This window comes from Antennarius striatus, chromosome 22, assembly GCF_040054535.1.
Source record: "Antennarius striatus isolate MH-2024 chromosome 22, ASM4005453v1, whole genome shotgun sequence".
NCBI classification, from domain to species: domain Eukaryota; kingdom Metazoa; phylum Chordata; class Actinopteri; order Lophiiformes; family Antennariidae; genus Antennarius; species Antennarius striatus.
In genome coordinates this window covers 12,897,205-12,913,530 of record NC_090797.1, presented here as the reverse complement: position 1 = coordinate 12,913,530, position 16,326 = coordinate 12,897,205, and the positions used below count along the sequence as shown (strand labels likewise).

At 40.2% G+C, this 16,326-nt stretch overlaps 2 protein-coding genes and 1 non-coding gene across 4 annotated transcripts; 1 reads left to right on the top strand and 2 right to left on the bottom strand.

Moving 5' to 3' along the window:
* Positions 1 to 500: 500 nt before the first annotated feature.
* ankrd16 (ankyrin repeat domain 16) lies at positions 501 to 6,958 on the bottom strand. The gene is made up of 7 exons (XM_068307280.1): positions 6,517 to 6,958; positions 3,977 to 4,197; positions 3,602 to 3,644; positions 3,138 to 3,243; positions 2,882 to 3,043; positions 2,179 to 2,257; positions 501 to 1,671 (listed from the first exon to the last, which is right to left on the bottom strand). The coding sequence occupies exons 1-7, from the start codon at positions 6,852 to 6,854 to the stop codon at positions 1,517 to 1,519; spliced, it is 1,104 nt and encodes a 367-aa protein (XP_068163381.1). The 5' UTR covers positions 6,855 to 6,958; the 3' UTR covers positions 501 to 1,516.
* trnay-gua (transfer RNA tyrosine (anticodon GUA)) lies at positions 5,991 to 6,078 on the bottom strand. Its single transcript is given in 2 exon segments — positions 5,991 to 6,026; positions 6,042 to 6,078. It is a non-coding gene; the product is annotated as a tRNA-Tyr (tRNA).
* A 734-nt stretch (positions 6,959 to 7,692) lies between the features above and the next one.
* On the top strand, positions 7,693 to 15,244 carry glt8d2 (glycosyltransferase 8 domain containing 2). Of its 2 annotated transcripts, none has more exons than XM_068307281.1 (10): positions 7,693 to 7,815; positions 9,210 to 9,253; positions 10,411 to 10,503; positions 11,522 to 11,720; positions 11,960 to 12,077; positions 12,179 to 12,263; positions 12,835 to 12,947; positions 13,275 to 13,438; positions 14,488 to 14,600; positions 14,729 to 15,244. In XM_068307281.1, the coding sequence occupies exons 2-10, from the start codon at positions 9,235 to 9,237 to the stop codon at positions 14,893 to 14,895; spliced, it is 1,071 nt and encodes a 356-aa protein (XP_068163382.1). In that variant the 5' UTR covers positions 7,693 to 7,815; positions 9,210 to 9,234; the 3' UTR covers positions 14,896 to 15,244. The 2 variants fall into 2 exon arrangements, with proteins under 2 accessions (XP_068163382.1, XP_068163383.1); XM_068307282.1 differs by having other exon boundaries at positions 7,738 to 7,815; positions 10,411 to 10,445.
* The last annotated feature ends 1,082 nt before the right edge of the window (positions 15,245 to 16,326 follow it).

The following is a 16,326-nucleotide window of genomic DNA, read 5'->3' as shown; positions in this document are numbered from 1 at the left end:
ATATTTGGACCTACAGGTCGTCGCACCATTGGTTGTAGTCTCAAGTCAGTCACGTGCAGGATTGATGGCAGGCTATAAAGGCAGGAGCAGGACATCCGGCAGAGAACAGTACAGTACTATGAGACTGTTTACCTCTTTAGTAGAAACACACATGAAAAAGGGAGATCTTAGAAAAATCCACAGTTTGTTTTAATAAAAAATAATTCCTAATTAATGTTAAGAACAAGCTACAGTTCCCTAAATGTAATGAGGATCTTGTCTGGCCCTAGGTCCCAATCCGCCATAAAGCTTGGTCAAACTCAGTTAATTGGTTTTAGAGTCATTTGTGAAAATGTTATAAAAATGTCTAATTTCACAATATCCAAGAGAACAGACAAAAAAATATGGATCTTTATAGGAATCTCATGAAACGGTGTAAGGGTGGGAAATGAGTGGGAAATGTCCCAAAGACTGGAAACACTGAATTTAAGAGTAGGCCTGGATAAAGTAGTGGATCAATGATTATTTTTTAATTTTCTTTATCTTCACAAGAACCCTGAGGGCCGTCGTACAACACAGAAATCACAGTCATCTTTAAATGAAACTTTAATTCCATACGCATTGTGGGATTCAGAACATTTCATTTAGGGTGGAATCCAGGAAGCAGCGGAAAAAGAAATGCAGGCAGCTGTGGAAATGAGCCGTTTTCCCTGTAAATAAACATTTCTGCAGATCCAAGTTCTATGTGAATGCCTCATGGCGAAAAATCTAAATCTTTCATTTGTTGCCTAGATAGCAGCCCAATCTGAAGGGTGTGGACCACAATGTGCACTGTGGATTGGTAGCTGGACAGATTCCAGTTCACCTTCTGGATTCTGTATGTATGTGAAAATACACTACAGTGAAAAAAAAAATTCCCCAATTGAGGGATCAACAACAAATAATAAGTCATTTGAGACAGAGGAGGTTAGCATGTGGTTGGTCTCCAAACAGGATATTATTCGCATGCAGGACTATGATCATTTGCTACAAACAGCAAGTTATTTTAATGTCATTTATTGCAGTGGAAGCCATGAGCGTAGAGGTCAGGTTTGATGTAAGTATAACAGACCATAGATCTGTCACAAACGCAGACTGACTGTCACCCATGCAAACCAGACTACTTGATTGTATTCACATAAAATGTTCCAGACCGTTTCCTCCACTTTAAGTCTTTGTGTGTGTAATTTTTTTGGCTTGACTTGGTTTGGCTCAGAGCATCAGCCTAGGACAGAATACCTGCATGAATATGACTAAATGACGACACACCATCAGCTACTCTTCTTAAAAATTCCACTTGTTCTCTACTTCTCTGCAGGAGCAGAGAAGAATCCACTATTTCATGTTAATCATGTTTCATTTCGGATAAATTCTTGATACCAAATTATTTTTATTTTGTGAAACATCTATAAAGCAGCAGATCAGGCAATGTTGGGCTAGATAATACTTTATTATACTCTATTTCCACCAGTCTGTCCTCCACAAATGCTTTCATTTGTCACTGTAGACCGCTTTCAAACAGTCGCACTGCATCTGGTTTCTTGGCGAGCTGCTGTGCTGTTGTGCCAGAAGCGTCCTCTGAGTCTTTGAGTCCCAGCTGCATGAGCGCCATGGCTGCATCCACATGCTGCCCGACGGATGCCATATGCAGCGCTGGGAAGAGAAAGGAGGTGGTGGTGAGGGTGGGGGTGGGGGGGGTACCAATCAGCTGACTGACTAGGTTCATTATTCATTTTCATGTACCGCCGCTGTATCCGCTGTAGCGGGTCACGGGAAGCTGGAGCCTATCCCAGCTGACATAGGGCGTGAGGCGGGGGACACTCCAGGCACGACGCCAGTGCACCGCAGAGCCACATACAAAGACATACCACACACACACACACACACTCATTCACTCCTACGGGCAATCTGGGACCAGCCAATCAACATGAAGCGCATGCTTTTAGAGGTGCGAGGAAGCCGGAGAACCCGGAGAGCTGAGAACCCACGCGGAGAGAGCATGCAACCTCCACACAGAGCGGGACTCGAACCCGGACCCGCCGGGTTGTGAGGCGACAACACTGCGCCACCGTGCTGTCCTAGGTTCATCTCACTTTCTATTTTCGCTTGATCCATAATGAGTAATTTGTGTGTGTGTGTGTGTGTGTGTGTGTGTCTTACCACTTCTTCCCTTTCCGTCCCGAGCATGGAGATCAGCCCCCAGCTCCAGCAGTGTTTTTATTGTGGAGGTTTGGCCCTCCTGAAAAACACAGATGGAAATGGGGCAGAACTGACTTTAATTTTTATTTTGTTTTAACCCTGGCTTTAAACACCACTGTAGTTTTATCCTAAATGACTGATAAATTTGTTGCGTAAAGGGGCAGCAAAAACTGCCTCCGTCAGGTACAATGTTAGATTTTTGGAGTTTGCTGAGTTAGCAGATTTCTCTGAAAGGATTTCCTGTTGATCTCTCTTAGCAGGCCAAGTAGACACGCATCCGCCTCAGACGGAGGGGGTTAACTATAGTTTTCAGCTTAGAAAAAGGTTGTAAATAAAATATTTTCATTCTTTTTTTGGCATCTTTGGACATAAAACAAGGAACGCCTCAACAATGCTTTTCTGTAGAGACGCATCATCGGTCTTCCTGTTGGCACGGACGTACATAGATAATGTCTGACTTAATTTTGTGTATTCTACTAAGTTTACTGAATTAATTAAATCATTTATCCACTATTTCTGTCTGACTCTGTGTTCCTTGCTTAGTGGTCTCCACATATTCTCAGTAAGTAGATTTCAGGACTAAACCAGTTAATCAAAAACCTTTGCACTTACCCCCAAGCAGCTGAAATATGCATCCTTTATTGTAGAAATTCCCTCATCTCACCTTTGCTGCATAATGCAGGGCAGTGAGCTGGATGCCGGTCGCCCTCTGGTTCACATCCACCTTTAGTTCTCTCACCAGGAACCGCAACGCCTCGTCCTGGCCGGTGACAGCAGCCTGGTGCACCGGCTGGGCCCCAACATTGTCGGTCGCTGCTGGAGAAACCTACACACACACACACACACACACAAGTCAGATCCGGATAGCACACACGTTCACATCAGCTGAAAAGTTACTGAGCTGAAATGCCATATTTTACCTGGTGCGTCTCCAAAAGCAACCTCGCTACAGAAACGTGTCCATTCCTGATAGCATCCATGAAAGGAGTGACTCCACAGCTGTCGATGCTATCGGGGGGGCAACATCTGGAAGAAGGCCGGCAAATAAGGATCACTAAAACACAGCTGTCTGTGAACTGCAAGTCACCATCGAGCTGAAATGTGTGGACCGATACCTCTACCAAAACAAGAGAAAGTTTCATTATAAGTGCTGGAGGCTGGGAAGTACAACCACAGTTCCAAAAGAAATTAAAACCAGCAAGAAAAATTATTCATTTATTGTCCCTTTTATTATTTCAGAAGATTATTAAGATGGAATTTCCAGGTTAATCTACTTTAATGATGGAAGAAATGCTCCGTAATCTGCATCCTTCTTAAGTGATATGTTCTGTTTCACATTTTCCATAAAAAGAAATTGTATTCTCGGCAAAAAGAAATGATTTACCTCTCAAGCAATATCCTGACAACGTCCTGGCACCCATGCATTGCTGAATGACAAACAGAGAGAGCAGAAGGTGTTACGTGATAATGAATACAAAATGTTTCTCACAGAATACAGCAGTACCTCGAGATACGAGCTGCTCAACATACGAGTTTTCTGAGATAGAAGCTGTTATAACTTTGGCTTTTCTTTTCATACTTTATCAATGTTTACGTAGCTTATATAAAGTATGCTTATCTATTGGTTGATAGAAATTTGTTTTCTGGGGGTTTTATTGCAAGGCTGGAATGGATTAAAATGATTTTAAATGGGGAAAATTTGTTGGAAAAGAATTAAAGAATTAAACTCGTACCTCAAGCATTTAGAGATACATCTTACCTGCAGTGTGCAGCGGTGTCCTGCCGATCTTGCTTTCCGTCCTCCAGATGTCTGGGGCAACATGAAGCAGGTGTTGCACCACCAGAGGATGGCCCTCCCTGCAGGCGATATGGAAGGAGTTCCATCCGTCTTTATTTTTCAGAGCGGGATCGGCACCGTGGGACAGCAGCTCCTGAATCACGTCTAAGTTCCTCCGAGTACAAGACATCATCAGCGGAGTCCTAACAGGGACAACACAACACTGACAGCTACTGATGCTGAAAATCAAATTAAAAGCTTCAAATATACAGTGGTCATTTTTTAATTAGATATCCTAATTTTTAAAAAAAAATAGTAACCATTTTATCATATCATTTATTATCACATGGCTACATAACGCACAACCTCTGTAAACTAGTTTCAACAACCTTTACTTGGTAAACTTTGCCTGTCAATATTATTTGTCTGCAAATAGTTTTTGATCAGGGATGGCAGCAGGAAAATACTTTTTCTGCTGAACTATTAATGTTGAACCAATGATTGGATTGTTTAGAAGGTGTAGCGATTCAGTCATTTAGAACTGATTTATAGTCAAATTATTGACCAGGAAAACAAAAATAGACTTAAAATATGCCAACATAATTAATGAAAGTAACTTTTGAAAATATATTCAGTCACAGTTTTCCTTTAATGTTTTCCTTTGTTCTAATCAGAACTCTTATAAGAAGACTTCATCTATCTTCAGTTGTTTTGTATCTTTAGGTCATATTAACATTTACACTATTTACACTTCGTCTAGTTCAGGGGGGTCAAACTCATTTTTACCAAGGGCCACATGAGCATAATGGCTGTCCTCAAAGGGCCAGATGTAACTTATAAATGTAACTAAATGTAACTCAATGTAATGTAAAATAAATGTAACTACTCCTTGTAACTAACTACTCCTTGAAGTTAAATAACTTAATATTACTTATTCAAGTTGCAAACATTACAGAAAAAAACATGTTTCCTTGTTGCTCTGTTATAACATAAATCATTTTAATTTGTCAGGTTATTAAGCTCACAGAACTCCATCAATCAAGGATCAAACTATCAATGAAAAAAGGAAAAATAACTTTGCTCAAAACGAGTTAAAATGGGCTGAATTATTGTATTATGGTCAAAACACATTTTTGACCTACAGTATTTATTTTTAGACACACTAACCTTTCATGCTCTCGCTGACCATATAAAATGATGTGGGGGGCCACATTTGGCCCCCGGGCCTTGAGTTTGACACGTGTGGTCTAGTTTGACAACTTTCCCTTTCTGCATTAAGTTCTACTAACTTCTGCATTGCCTTCCTCTTTAATTCCTTTTTTTTTGTGGTTACCCTGAACTTGTGAAGTGAAATGCTACGAGGATTCAAATTTGCTTGAATTGTTTAATATTCATCAAATCGCCAATCCGTTAACAAACGTGCTTATGTTATTCATTTTTTTCTGTTTGTGGAAAAGACATTGTAAAATTTAATTGACAAAATTAGTCACAAAATTCACAAAATAAAAGACTTTTCCAAAAACTTTCTTAAAGTCCAGTGAATTGATTTTAACAGCTTTAAATAACCAATCTACAGTATTTTGAAAACATGCTGTTGACTCTTTTAGTAATAAAATAGTAACAAAATAAATAAATAACCATGAATAAAAAATAGTGATGGAGGATATTTTCTTATTTATACACAAATATTGAATTATCACGCATAATATAAAACCTACATTTGACTGATTTTGTTGCTGCTAACTTTAATAGTGCAGCAGACATTGGTACATTTTTCTCTGCGTGGCCCCCCAGGAAAAACATTTTGATCACCCGCTGATGCAGATGAACAACAGATTCTTTTCCACGGATGTACCACGGAAATACATGAATATGTGAGTCCATCCTTTTGAACACATGGATTTAGGTTCTTTTCATTCCTTTTCTTTTCTCTCTTCATTGTGTTGCAGGAGAGCTTCACAGGATCAAGTTAGCGACCGATTGATAAAAAGAATTCTCCTTCGAGCCGGATTCGAACCAGCGACCTAAGGATTTCAGCTGAGCGCCTCTACAGTCCTCCGCTCTACCAACTGAGCTATCGAAGGGAACTGGCAGCACACCGCCACACAGGGTATATGAAGTATCACTGCAGGACTATGGCAACTAACAACCGTCGTCTTATTTAATCACCAACATAAGTTTTCTTTCCTTTTTAAAACTGTCATTTAAACACAGTCATTACCGACTTCACTTAAAGTACCAGAAATAAAACATTAGTCTTTATTCTTCTAGTCCAACAACCACCAACTCTGATCAGGCTGAAAAACATTTAAAGGGGAAAAAAACCCTCAAACTTAACACTAATGACGGGTGTTTTAAATGTCAGTGTGGATAGCAGCGTGTACACGGATTACACAGAATGTTTTCACATATATCACAGCGAGCGCTCTCCCATGTGTACGTAACACTTTCAATTTACTGGAGGTGACGTATTATTAGCAGATAAATCGATAGGAGGGCTGTGATCACGTCCACAATCTCACCAGTCCGCCTTCTTCAGACAGTCCACCGTGGCTCCTCGCTGGAGCAGGCAGCGAACACAACTCTGATGCCCCATGGACGCAGCTTCGTGAAGTGGCCTCTTGTAGTCGTTGTTGTGCACCTCCACATCCATGCCCACCACCCCGACGAGATACTCCACAATGTCCGAGTGTCCCTGTCTGGCGGCGTAGTGCAGCAGCGTGTCTCCGGATCGTCCGAAGTGTGTGATCCTGACGCTCTGCGCTGCAGCCGAGCCGCCTGACGTGATCCGTTTCTCCAGAGAGCTGAATTGTCCTTCCTGAGTCAGCTTCATCAGCTGTTTTAAAGCATTTTCATCCATGCTGGGTGGAGATTAAAGGCAGCTACAGGAACCCTAAAGTACTATATCAGTTTAAAGCACAGATGAAGCGCTCTATGACATGCTACAGATTGTTTACCATGTATTTATAGGGGAAACTTAAGTGGCCAATCATGACCTTTCACTGGAACGGTCTCGTCTACGATATATTCAAGGAAAATATGCTATAAATTTAATTTAAGTGTATTTTGTGTGTTTCACATAAAGACAATAAAAGCCTGACGTATGTGTGCGAAAATACTAAATATAACTCAACGAAACCTTTGTCAAATAAAACAAGACAAAAAATGTTTTATTTCTAACATCTTCTGACAATTAGCTGGTTGGTATTAATAAAAACACATTTCCACAGAGCAATAGTAATAATATCCATAAGAACAAATGAAATCATGTACTGAAGAAATGTGGAGAACCCAAACTTTTGTGGAAGAGTTTTAAAGGGCGTTTTAACCGTCCTTCCAATACATAGACGCCATAAGCATTATGGGTAATGTAGTTCTTTCGTTCGCGATCGCAATTTACAGCAATTTACAATTCATTTGCTCAATATCAACAAATTAAATACAGTTAAATAAAGTTGAAATACACATAACATTCTTTTCCCTGGAAAAAAGTTAGTGTCAAAGTTACTTTAGTTGTTTGTTTTGTCAAACTGAACCGAATACTTCCTTAAAGGGTATGAATTACACGATCACTATGTCTCATTGGTGATCCATTGTCTGGATAAATGACAGAATGATCTGATCGGGGGTGGGTGGGTGTGAGGAAGATGAGTCCCAGCTGGATGGATGGAGGGAGGGAAGGGGGGGGGAGAGAAAGAAGGGATGGGAGAGAGGAGAAGTGGTGGGGCTGTTAGAGAGAGTGGGTCTCAGTGTCCTCACAGGCTTTACAACATGTTTGACTCACAGGAATGACTCACACCACATCAGCACCGCTAAACCTGGTGAGACAGTCTATTCCACACATTTTCAATGTTCTTTTGCATGCACTACACTTTTAAATAAGTGATCATCTATATTACCTGCAGGGGCGCGCCTCTTTACTTTATATCTGTGTTTAAGGCCGTGTTTGCAGTTGATCATGTTTTCGCAGATATGTTCCTGAGTTTTGTGCTATTTGTACCCTCCTGTTCTGTCATTGTTTATCAGAACTGTTTGTCCCACGACACATAGAAAATCACATCTCTTCAAAAAGAAGAGATATGAAGTTTCCTTATTTAAAATGTTTGGACAGTGTCCCAAACAAAAAAAGAAAACGCTGGACAGTTGATTGTTTCAATATGTTTCATGACTCTGCAAGTCATGGTCATAGGTTTGAAATAGTTTATCTGTTTGTTGATTCCAAATATTTATTCCCCAGATATTTAAATCCCAGACTGAAGAACTAACTCTGAAAACCCTTTTTTCTTTTCTTTTTGGTGATGACTTCTGTGGTTCAGACTGGATCCCCACCCCCCACTCACTTCACTTGAAACACACACAGTTACAGCACATGCCCACTTTTTGGAACTTCTTTGGAACTGTGTGTACAAAGTAGTTTCCTAAGTGCCAAATGATCAGAAACCATTCATATAAATCACTTCCTTGAAGAAGATATTTAAGAGAGATTTGTCATACATGTTATCAAAATCAATCATATATATAACATTGTGACACGATATTTCTGATGGTACAGTTCTGCAATCTTCATTGCATTAATAACTGTTGAACAAGCGCATTACATTGTAGTCATGGGTGGATAGCCAGTTGCTCAACTGCAGGCTGGAGACAGTATTTAAGCTGCTCTGCCTTCTGGGAAAAGTATCCGAGCTAAACAGCTCCAGATGTGTTGTGCTGCACCAAACAAGGACAACGACACACCTCAAACAAATGTTCTGCACAGCCTATTCCATTTCAGCTGTCTGTTAATATAGTAGTTAGTGTCAGATGCTGTTCTGTATGTGTAACAACTAACCTGATGAGTAGCTTAAAGCATGTCATTTCCTGCTGAGGCTTATCCACTTCATACCAGAAATGCAAATAACGGGGTCAGTTAAAGCCACCGATGACAATAAGAATAATAAATAGAGTTTGAAGCAGCAAAGAAGTCAAAAGCCATTTAATTGGTTGGCTTGTGAATAAAAATTTGTCATAGTTGGAAAAGCACAATCTTAAACATAATGAATTAAATATGTAAATACACCAGTCAGCTATTATGATCTCCACCCAGAGGTGAAGCGGATATTATCGATCATTTCACTAGAATGGGCATTTATCATGTACTAGTCAGTTGTGTGTCTCTGGTGACAGAATTGAGTGTCTCTTAGGTCTTCTGTTTTCTTCCTGTCTGTTTTTGTAGATGTTGCTGAAAGCAAACATGAAAAATGTCTCTCCTGAGAAAAAGTAAGTGAAAATTAAGTCATATGTAAAGGTGATAATGGTGATTCCAACTTTAGTTTGCATTCTAACCAACTAACCTTTTACAGGTCTCTATACAGGTAGTCCTCAAGATATGAATGTTCGACTTATGAACATTTGTAGATATGAACATGAACGTGCCTCCGTATGCAGAGACTGTAGTTCTCCTTTCTGTCACAACCCCTGCCGAGCAGCGTAACATTAACACCTCATAGATTCAGATTTCACATCACATCAAAATAACTCAGCAGATATCGGACTACGTTAAGCCAGAAATGGAAATATTATATGTGTCATGTGACTTTGAAACACCTCAGGATCCAAGAGGAGTTGGAAAGTGTTGCTGGTGATGGTGATATTGAAAACCATCTTTAGCTTGCTTGTTCTCAAAGTGGCCCTTTATACTATGACTGTGTCCCCTGAGAATCTGCCAAATTCAGTTTCATTGCCTATGCCAAACATCAGTTCTGGAGCCGGTTTTGGCTATCCCCATCAGCATTCCTACATTCTCATCCCAGTACTCCAAAGTTCCTTCAGCAGCATAACCTCACTGCCAATAGTTCCCTGATGCTTCAAGGTCCAAGACTTAGCAGTCAGTGAGCAAGACCAGAGACTGGACAGCAAACTACCTCATGGGTCCCCTGGTGATACGCCTGCCTTAATTTGTTTCAATAAAGATTTTCACAAGTGACAAATTCTTACAAAAATACTCAAATTCATCAAAAGAGGTGATTGATAAGTACACACACCCTTTTTTCCCCCAACATAGTCACCTCTAACATTGCTAATTCTGAGTGACCTTTTTGCAAGAGGAGCTTAAAAGGCAAACATAATGAAATTAATGAATGAATTAATAAATAAACTCATCGTTTCAAACACAGGGTTGTTGAATGTAACAAATTGAGTGAACAGTAATTTACGACATTTGAGACGGATCCAAAATGATAAAAGTATTTTTAACTGGTTGCAGATGAGTACTGGTGTGGCTTTTCTGCAGCCATTATAAGGAAACATGACAACCAAAAATGTCATGTCACATTTTATGCACATTTTTATTTCTGTAGTATATAATTTATCAGCAGAAAATGTAATGAGGGTTTGATTGGCTAACACTAGATGGGCCTCTCTTCCATGTGTTTCAGTTAACCGGATCCTCCTGGTGCTGCTGGTGCTGATGGTGTGTTACCTCATACACAGTACACTGTACCGAGCCCCCCCTCCACCCAAACCACTAGGTACATCGACACAGGTTTCATTCATATCTATAAAACATTAGAGCAGTAAAGTAGGCTTGTCACATGTTTCGCAGTAGATCCCAGGCCTTTGTCCTCTTCTTCTCTAGGTCTCCATTGTACTCTGAAGTTGTGAATCTTCCTGTTATAAATGAGTACTAGAACTGTGCATTACTTCTAGTAATCAAGTAAAGTAATAAAGTCAAACCCATGACATTTACTGTAATGTACGTAATAGTAGCAGCATATCAACATGGATTCTCTCTATCTATCTACAGAGGTATTAAATGTAGTTACTGGGCAGTTTGAGTTTATTTTCACCATATTGTTGCCTTAATACTCAATTCCTTACTGTATTTTATAATTTAACAATTTTACTGCAAATAAAAGTGTAGTTCATTAATGTATTCTTGTGTGTAGTAACATTAACAATAAAGTCTTGTCAATAACATGAAATTTCTGTAATCACATTTTTTTTCATAGATTGTATTGCAGTGTACAGCATAGCACTGTCAAGATCAATATATCAGATCACTTAACCAACTTACATGGAGATTGACTGCAAAGATTTACAGTAGAGGGAATGTATCCTTTATTCGTCAGGAAGTTTAAGAAAAGCTTCTGTAATCCAGCTGTTTTAGTTCACGATGGAGCATTTTTGTAGAAAACCTTTGAAAAAAGAGCTCATCTGTAGGAACCAATGGTGTGAGGCCCATCATTAAGGAATAGATTATTATGTTGCTCATTTAGATTTTCTTTTTTCTGTGGGATTTGTTGTGCAGCAAAGATCGTGTTAGAAATGTTCAGATATTTCCCAGATACGCAAGAATGTCTGTCTGGGTGGCATGAGAGTTCCTAGAATGCATTGGATGTGAACTGAACAATTAATGTTCTATTTCATCACTAAATTCACTTGTAATAATTACCTAAATCTAAATAAATCCTTGTGTGGCCCTGCAAAAAACTGGCAACTTACCCAGGGTGTACCCCGCCTTCTGCCCTGTCCTCTGATTCCTCTCAGGACGCTTGAAGAGTGTCAGGAAAGAAGCACATGTTCCTACGGTGACAGCGCCAAAGGACAACACCATCCCCATCATCATCTGTGCATCAGAGGAACGCATGGGTGCAACCATGGCAACCATCAACAGCATACATAGCAATACAGATGCCAGCGTGTTCTTCTACATTGTTACTCTCCGTGATGCCATCAAACAGACCAGGTTCGTCCTGTTTTTAGGGATTTGATGAATGACATGTCTGCAGGAGTTCTCTTGTTGTGCACATCATCTGTCATTCAATGTACTTTTACTCATTTTTGCATTTACTCCAAATTTAAGGCTTTTTAATATTTTTTAGCATTGTTCTCTGTGATTGTTGAGCACCATTAACATTGAGCCATGATATATTGATAGGTGTGGTTTGACGACTCTTGTGTTCACTCACCTTGACCTCCTTCCAGGCAGTACATAGAGAAGACTAAACTGAAAGGCATCAAGTATAAGATTCTTGAATTTAACCCCATGGTGCTGCGAGGAAAGGTGAAACCAGATTCTTCTCGTCCTGATCTTTTACATCCAGTGAGTTCTGGTTTTGGACCTGTTGTCCTGCTGCAGCTCTAGATTGTGTGACCCCACAGTCTAAATGCATCAGCTAACAGTCAAATGCTTTCGTTCCGCAGCTCAACTTTGCACGCTTTTACTTACCTCTACTTGACATCAACCATAAAAAGGTGATATACTTGGACGATGATGTCATTGTACAAGGTATGTATCTGATTTATTTCATACATCCGCCGGGGTCAATGGAGTGTGTGTGAAACCAACCAAGTCATCAATGACTTCCTAGATCTCACTACATCATTTTCATGTGTGAACTGATCCCAAGAGTAGTTTCATGTGTACCATGTGGGGGTTTTTTTTGTGTCTGCAGCAGACACCACATTGCATTTTGTATATCATTGTTGCAGCAGCACAGGCACAGATTAAGAACTTACTTCCACCAGAGCTAAACACCTGTACATACTATACAGCCACCAAATAGAGATGACAAATACTGTACTGTATCTGACAGTGCGCCTTATAATCCAGCACGCTTTATATATGAAAAGAGATTTAAAGTAGGCCATTTGTTGAAGGTGCACCTTATAATCCAGTGCACCTTATAATGTGGAAAATACTGTAATTGCTTTGATTGAGGAGATGTGGATTATCGTGGTAAAAAGTTCTGCAGTAGAATAAAGTTTTTAAAAAAACAAGAACAGCAATCATCAAAGAAACTAATGGGAACTGGAATGCATGTAAATACGATGCGTTATTCTGTGTTCATGCACTGCAGGTGACATCAAGGATCTGTTTAGTGTCAAACTGAAGTCGGGTCATGCTGCTGCTTTCGCCACTGACTGCGACCTGCCCCCCACGCATGACATGGTGCGCACCATCAGCATGCAGGTGGATTCAGCTTTCTGTCTGTTATCACATCACTGTGTGTTTTCACATGCTTTTTCTGCATACATTCATTTTCATTGAGGTTCGTTGCTGTAAAGTCAGAACAGTCCATTAGTGACACTGGCTCTAAAGGAAACTCAAGGGCTGACTGATTTGTTTTTGGCCTTATTAAACAATAGTTTACTAAGGCCAAAAATAGTCATCATTTATAGTCAGCTGATTTTATACAGGTACAGTACAACACTTCAAATGCAGCCATCAACATTTATGCTATATGTTTCTTTGCTGATCATTGAAACATGGCATCCTCTCCTCTGAGTTTTCCCTTAGACAACCTACATGGGCTTCCTGGACTACAGGAAACAGGAAGTTGTAGATCTGGGCATCCATCCCAAAGATTGTTCTTTCAATCCTGGGGTGTTTGTGGCAGATATTGGTGAATGGAAGAAACAGAAGATTACCAAACAACTGGAGAAATGGATGGAAAATTTCAGGTGTGCACAGTGATCAGCAATTTCTAGAAATGTTCATGACCAACTCATGTCTGATGCTCAGGATAAACTTAAACACAAGTTTACTTGGAAAATTTCTCTGAGGCTTAGCACACAGAACAGAATTTTAATAAGTAGAGTGAGTTGGAGGAGCCGGTGCTATAGAATAGAGATTCCCTGATCCGTTACTCTTCTTTTATCTGAAAAATGTAAAAAATCCTTTGGTTAGCACTCCCTTAGTTTTCTATATGTGGTATTTCAGTCTTTTAAAATGTTAATATTTCATTTTTTAGTCTTTGGCAGTTTTCTTTTCACTGTTAACTATTTTCAATTGGAATGCAATTTAACATTAAAAGCAATCTTTATTGCTATGTAAGACTTTCATGACATCAAGGGGAAAAAATCCCATATTTTGAAAAATCATATTACAAGAAATGAAAAAAGCTCTAAGGCCATGATTTTAGGGGAATAATGTCATATACAAATTCTGTCAGAATAATTTTTAAAGTCATTGCAGGGAAAATATCAGACAAGTTTCAAAATGAAGAACATGGAGTTGACTCTTCATGTTCAGGGTAGGTTTAACACAAATTTTTATATAACATTCCATCTTTAATTTTGACTTCTTTCCCTGTAATCTGTAAGATTTTCTTTACCAAACTATTGGCTTTATTCTCATGATATTGCTTGTCAGAAAAAATAACTGCCATCATTATCGTTTTCTTAATTTTGACCTTGTTTTGCTAATTTAATTTTATGTCTTGGAAATAATTTTTTTCTCAGATTTTTTACTCAGTGTGGTCCTAATACAGTAATTTTCGCATTATAAGGCGCATTGGATTAAAAGGCACAACTTCAACAAATGCCCTATCCTAAAACTTTTTCCATATATAAGGCACACTGGATTATAAGGTGCACTGTCGGTTTTTGAGAAAATTCAAGACTTTTAAGTGCGCCTTATAGTGCGGAAACTGTACTTCAGCATAGTTTGAAGAGCTGCGCAGCAGTCAGAGCTCCACCTGATCAGAAACCCTCTTCCTGTTCTCCACTAGGCTGAACTTATACAGTAGCGCCATGGCTGGAGGTGTAGCCACTCCACCGATGCTCATTGTGTTTCATGACAAGTTCACAACACTGGACCCACTGTGGCACGTCAGACACCTGGGTGAGGTCATCACTGTTAATATGTAGAATCAGTTCAAGCTCTCCAAAGTGGAATGGTTACCACTGATACTTACACAGGTAAAGTCAGATTCTGCAGCACTGACCTCAGCTGAGTTCCTGTTTGTCCAGGATGGGGTCCAGATGCTCGCTATCCAGAGAACTTCATACAGGATGCACAGCTTCTGCACTGGAATGGTCCGTTCAAACCGTGGAATTACCCGGCTGTTCACCTGGATCTGTGGGAGAAGTGGTTCATCCCAGACCCCTCCAAAAAGTTTTCATTGGTACGACCTTAGATCGACCACTGACAACTTTGGAACCTACCATGTTAGACCCACTGGGGATATGAAGCGTGTGAGGGGCAAGACTTTCTTAAACAATAATAAATTATGTAACAAAATATTAATTTTTCATTCACTACAGGAGAATGTTCTTGAGAAGTTGTCGGACAAACTGCTTGAGAAACCATTTGTGCTGTTTGTCAGGTCAATTCAGGAACTGCGACCCTTTCTGTTGTAGCAGATAAAGCCACCACATTTGTACTTGTATGAATGTGCTCCAAGTGAAAAAAACTCCCATCTAGACACATAGACACAAAACTCAAAAGTATTCTGACATGCAAGATTAAACGTGTTTGCACACTGATGTATTTAGTCTGGTTTATTGAGTTGATCAACTGTCTTATTCTTTAGATATAAGTCAAACTTGTCAATTAAACTGTGAATAAACATTTCCACTTACATTCTGTTGCCTACACACCAGATTACCACAGCAAGGTAATGTCTCTACTCAGCGACAGCAGCACTGATGAGACCCTGAAGCACGACCCAACCAGCAGCTACAAAAACAACGTGGTGGAATGCCTACAAATGGAGGAAACTATAAACCACCTGCTATACCATTGCCTGTACCCTGGGGAAGCCATTCCATGCATATATGGGCTCCACAAAATCATAAAGAAGGAGACCCTTCTGCATCACATACGACATCGCCAAGCATGTTGCCACCATCTTGGCCCCATTCGTAAGGAAGAACCACTACCAAATACAGAACTCCATGGACATTGTGGAAAAGGTGAGAGGACTGAGATTGGATACAGATGAGACCATGGCATCCTATGACGTCACCTCCCTGTTCACATGTGTTCATGCAATGGAGGCAGTGGAAGCAGTAAAGCAACGGCTTTCACAGGACAACACCCTCAGCGACAGGACAAACTTCAACCCTGACTAGATCTGCCAACTTCTGGACCTCTGCCTAAACAGCAACTTTTTCCAGTACAGAGGGAGCTTCTATAGGCAGAAACACGGATGTGCCATGGGCTCTCAGGTGTCTCCTGTTGCGTCCAATCTGTACATGGAAGAAGTGGAACACATGGCCCTGACCTCGTTCAAAGGAGCAACACCAAGCCACTGGTTCTGGTACATGGACGACACAAGAGCAAAATCCACGAGGTGCAACCTTTCACCGGACACATCAACTCGGTGGACAGCAACATCAAAGATGACGGAAGTGTGAGTGTTGGGGTATACAGGACTCCAACACAAACAGACCAACACCTGTTTTTTGACTCTCACCATCCATTTGGGCACCAGCTTGGCGCCATCAGGACACTGACAAACAGGCCTGACAAGTCACCAACCAGTACCCAAGACCAGGTGAAAGAACAGGATATCCTGACCGGACCTTTGTGAAGGCTCACAGAAGATCCAGAAGAATAACACAGT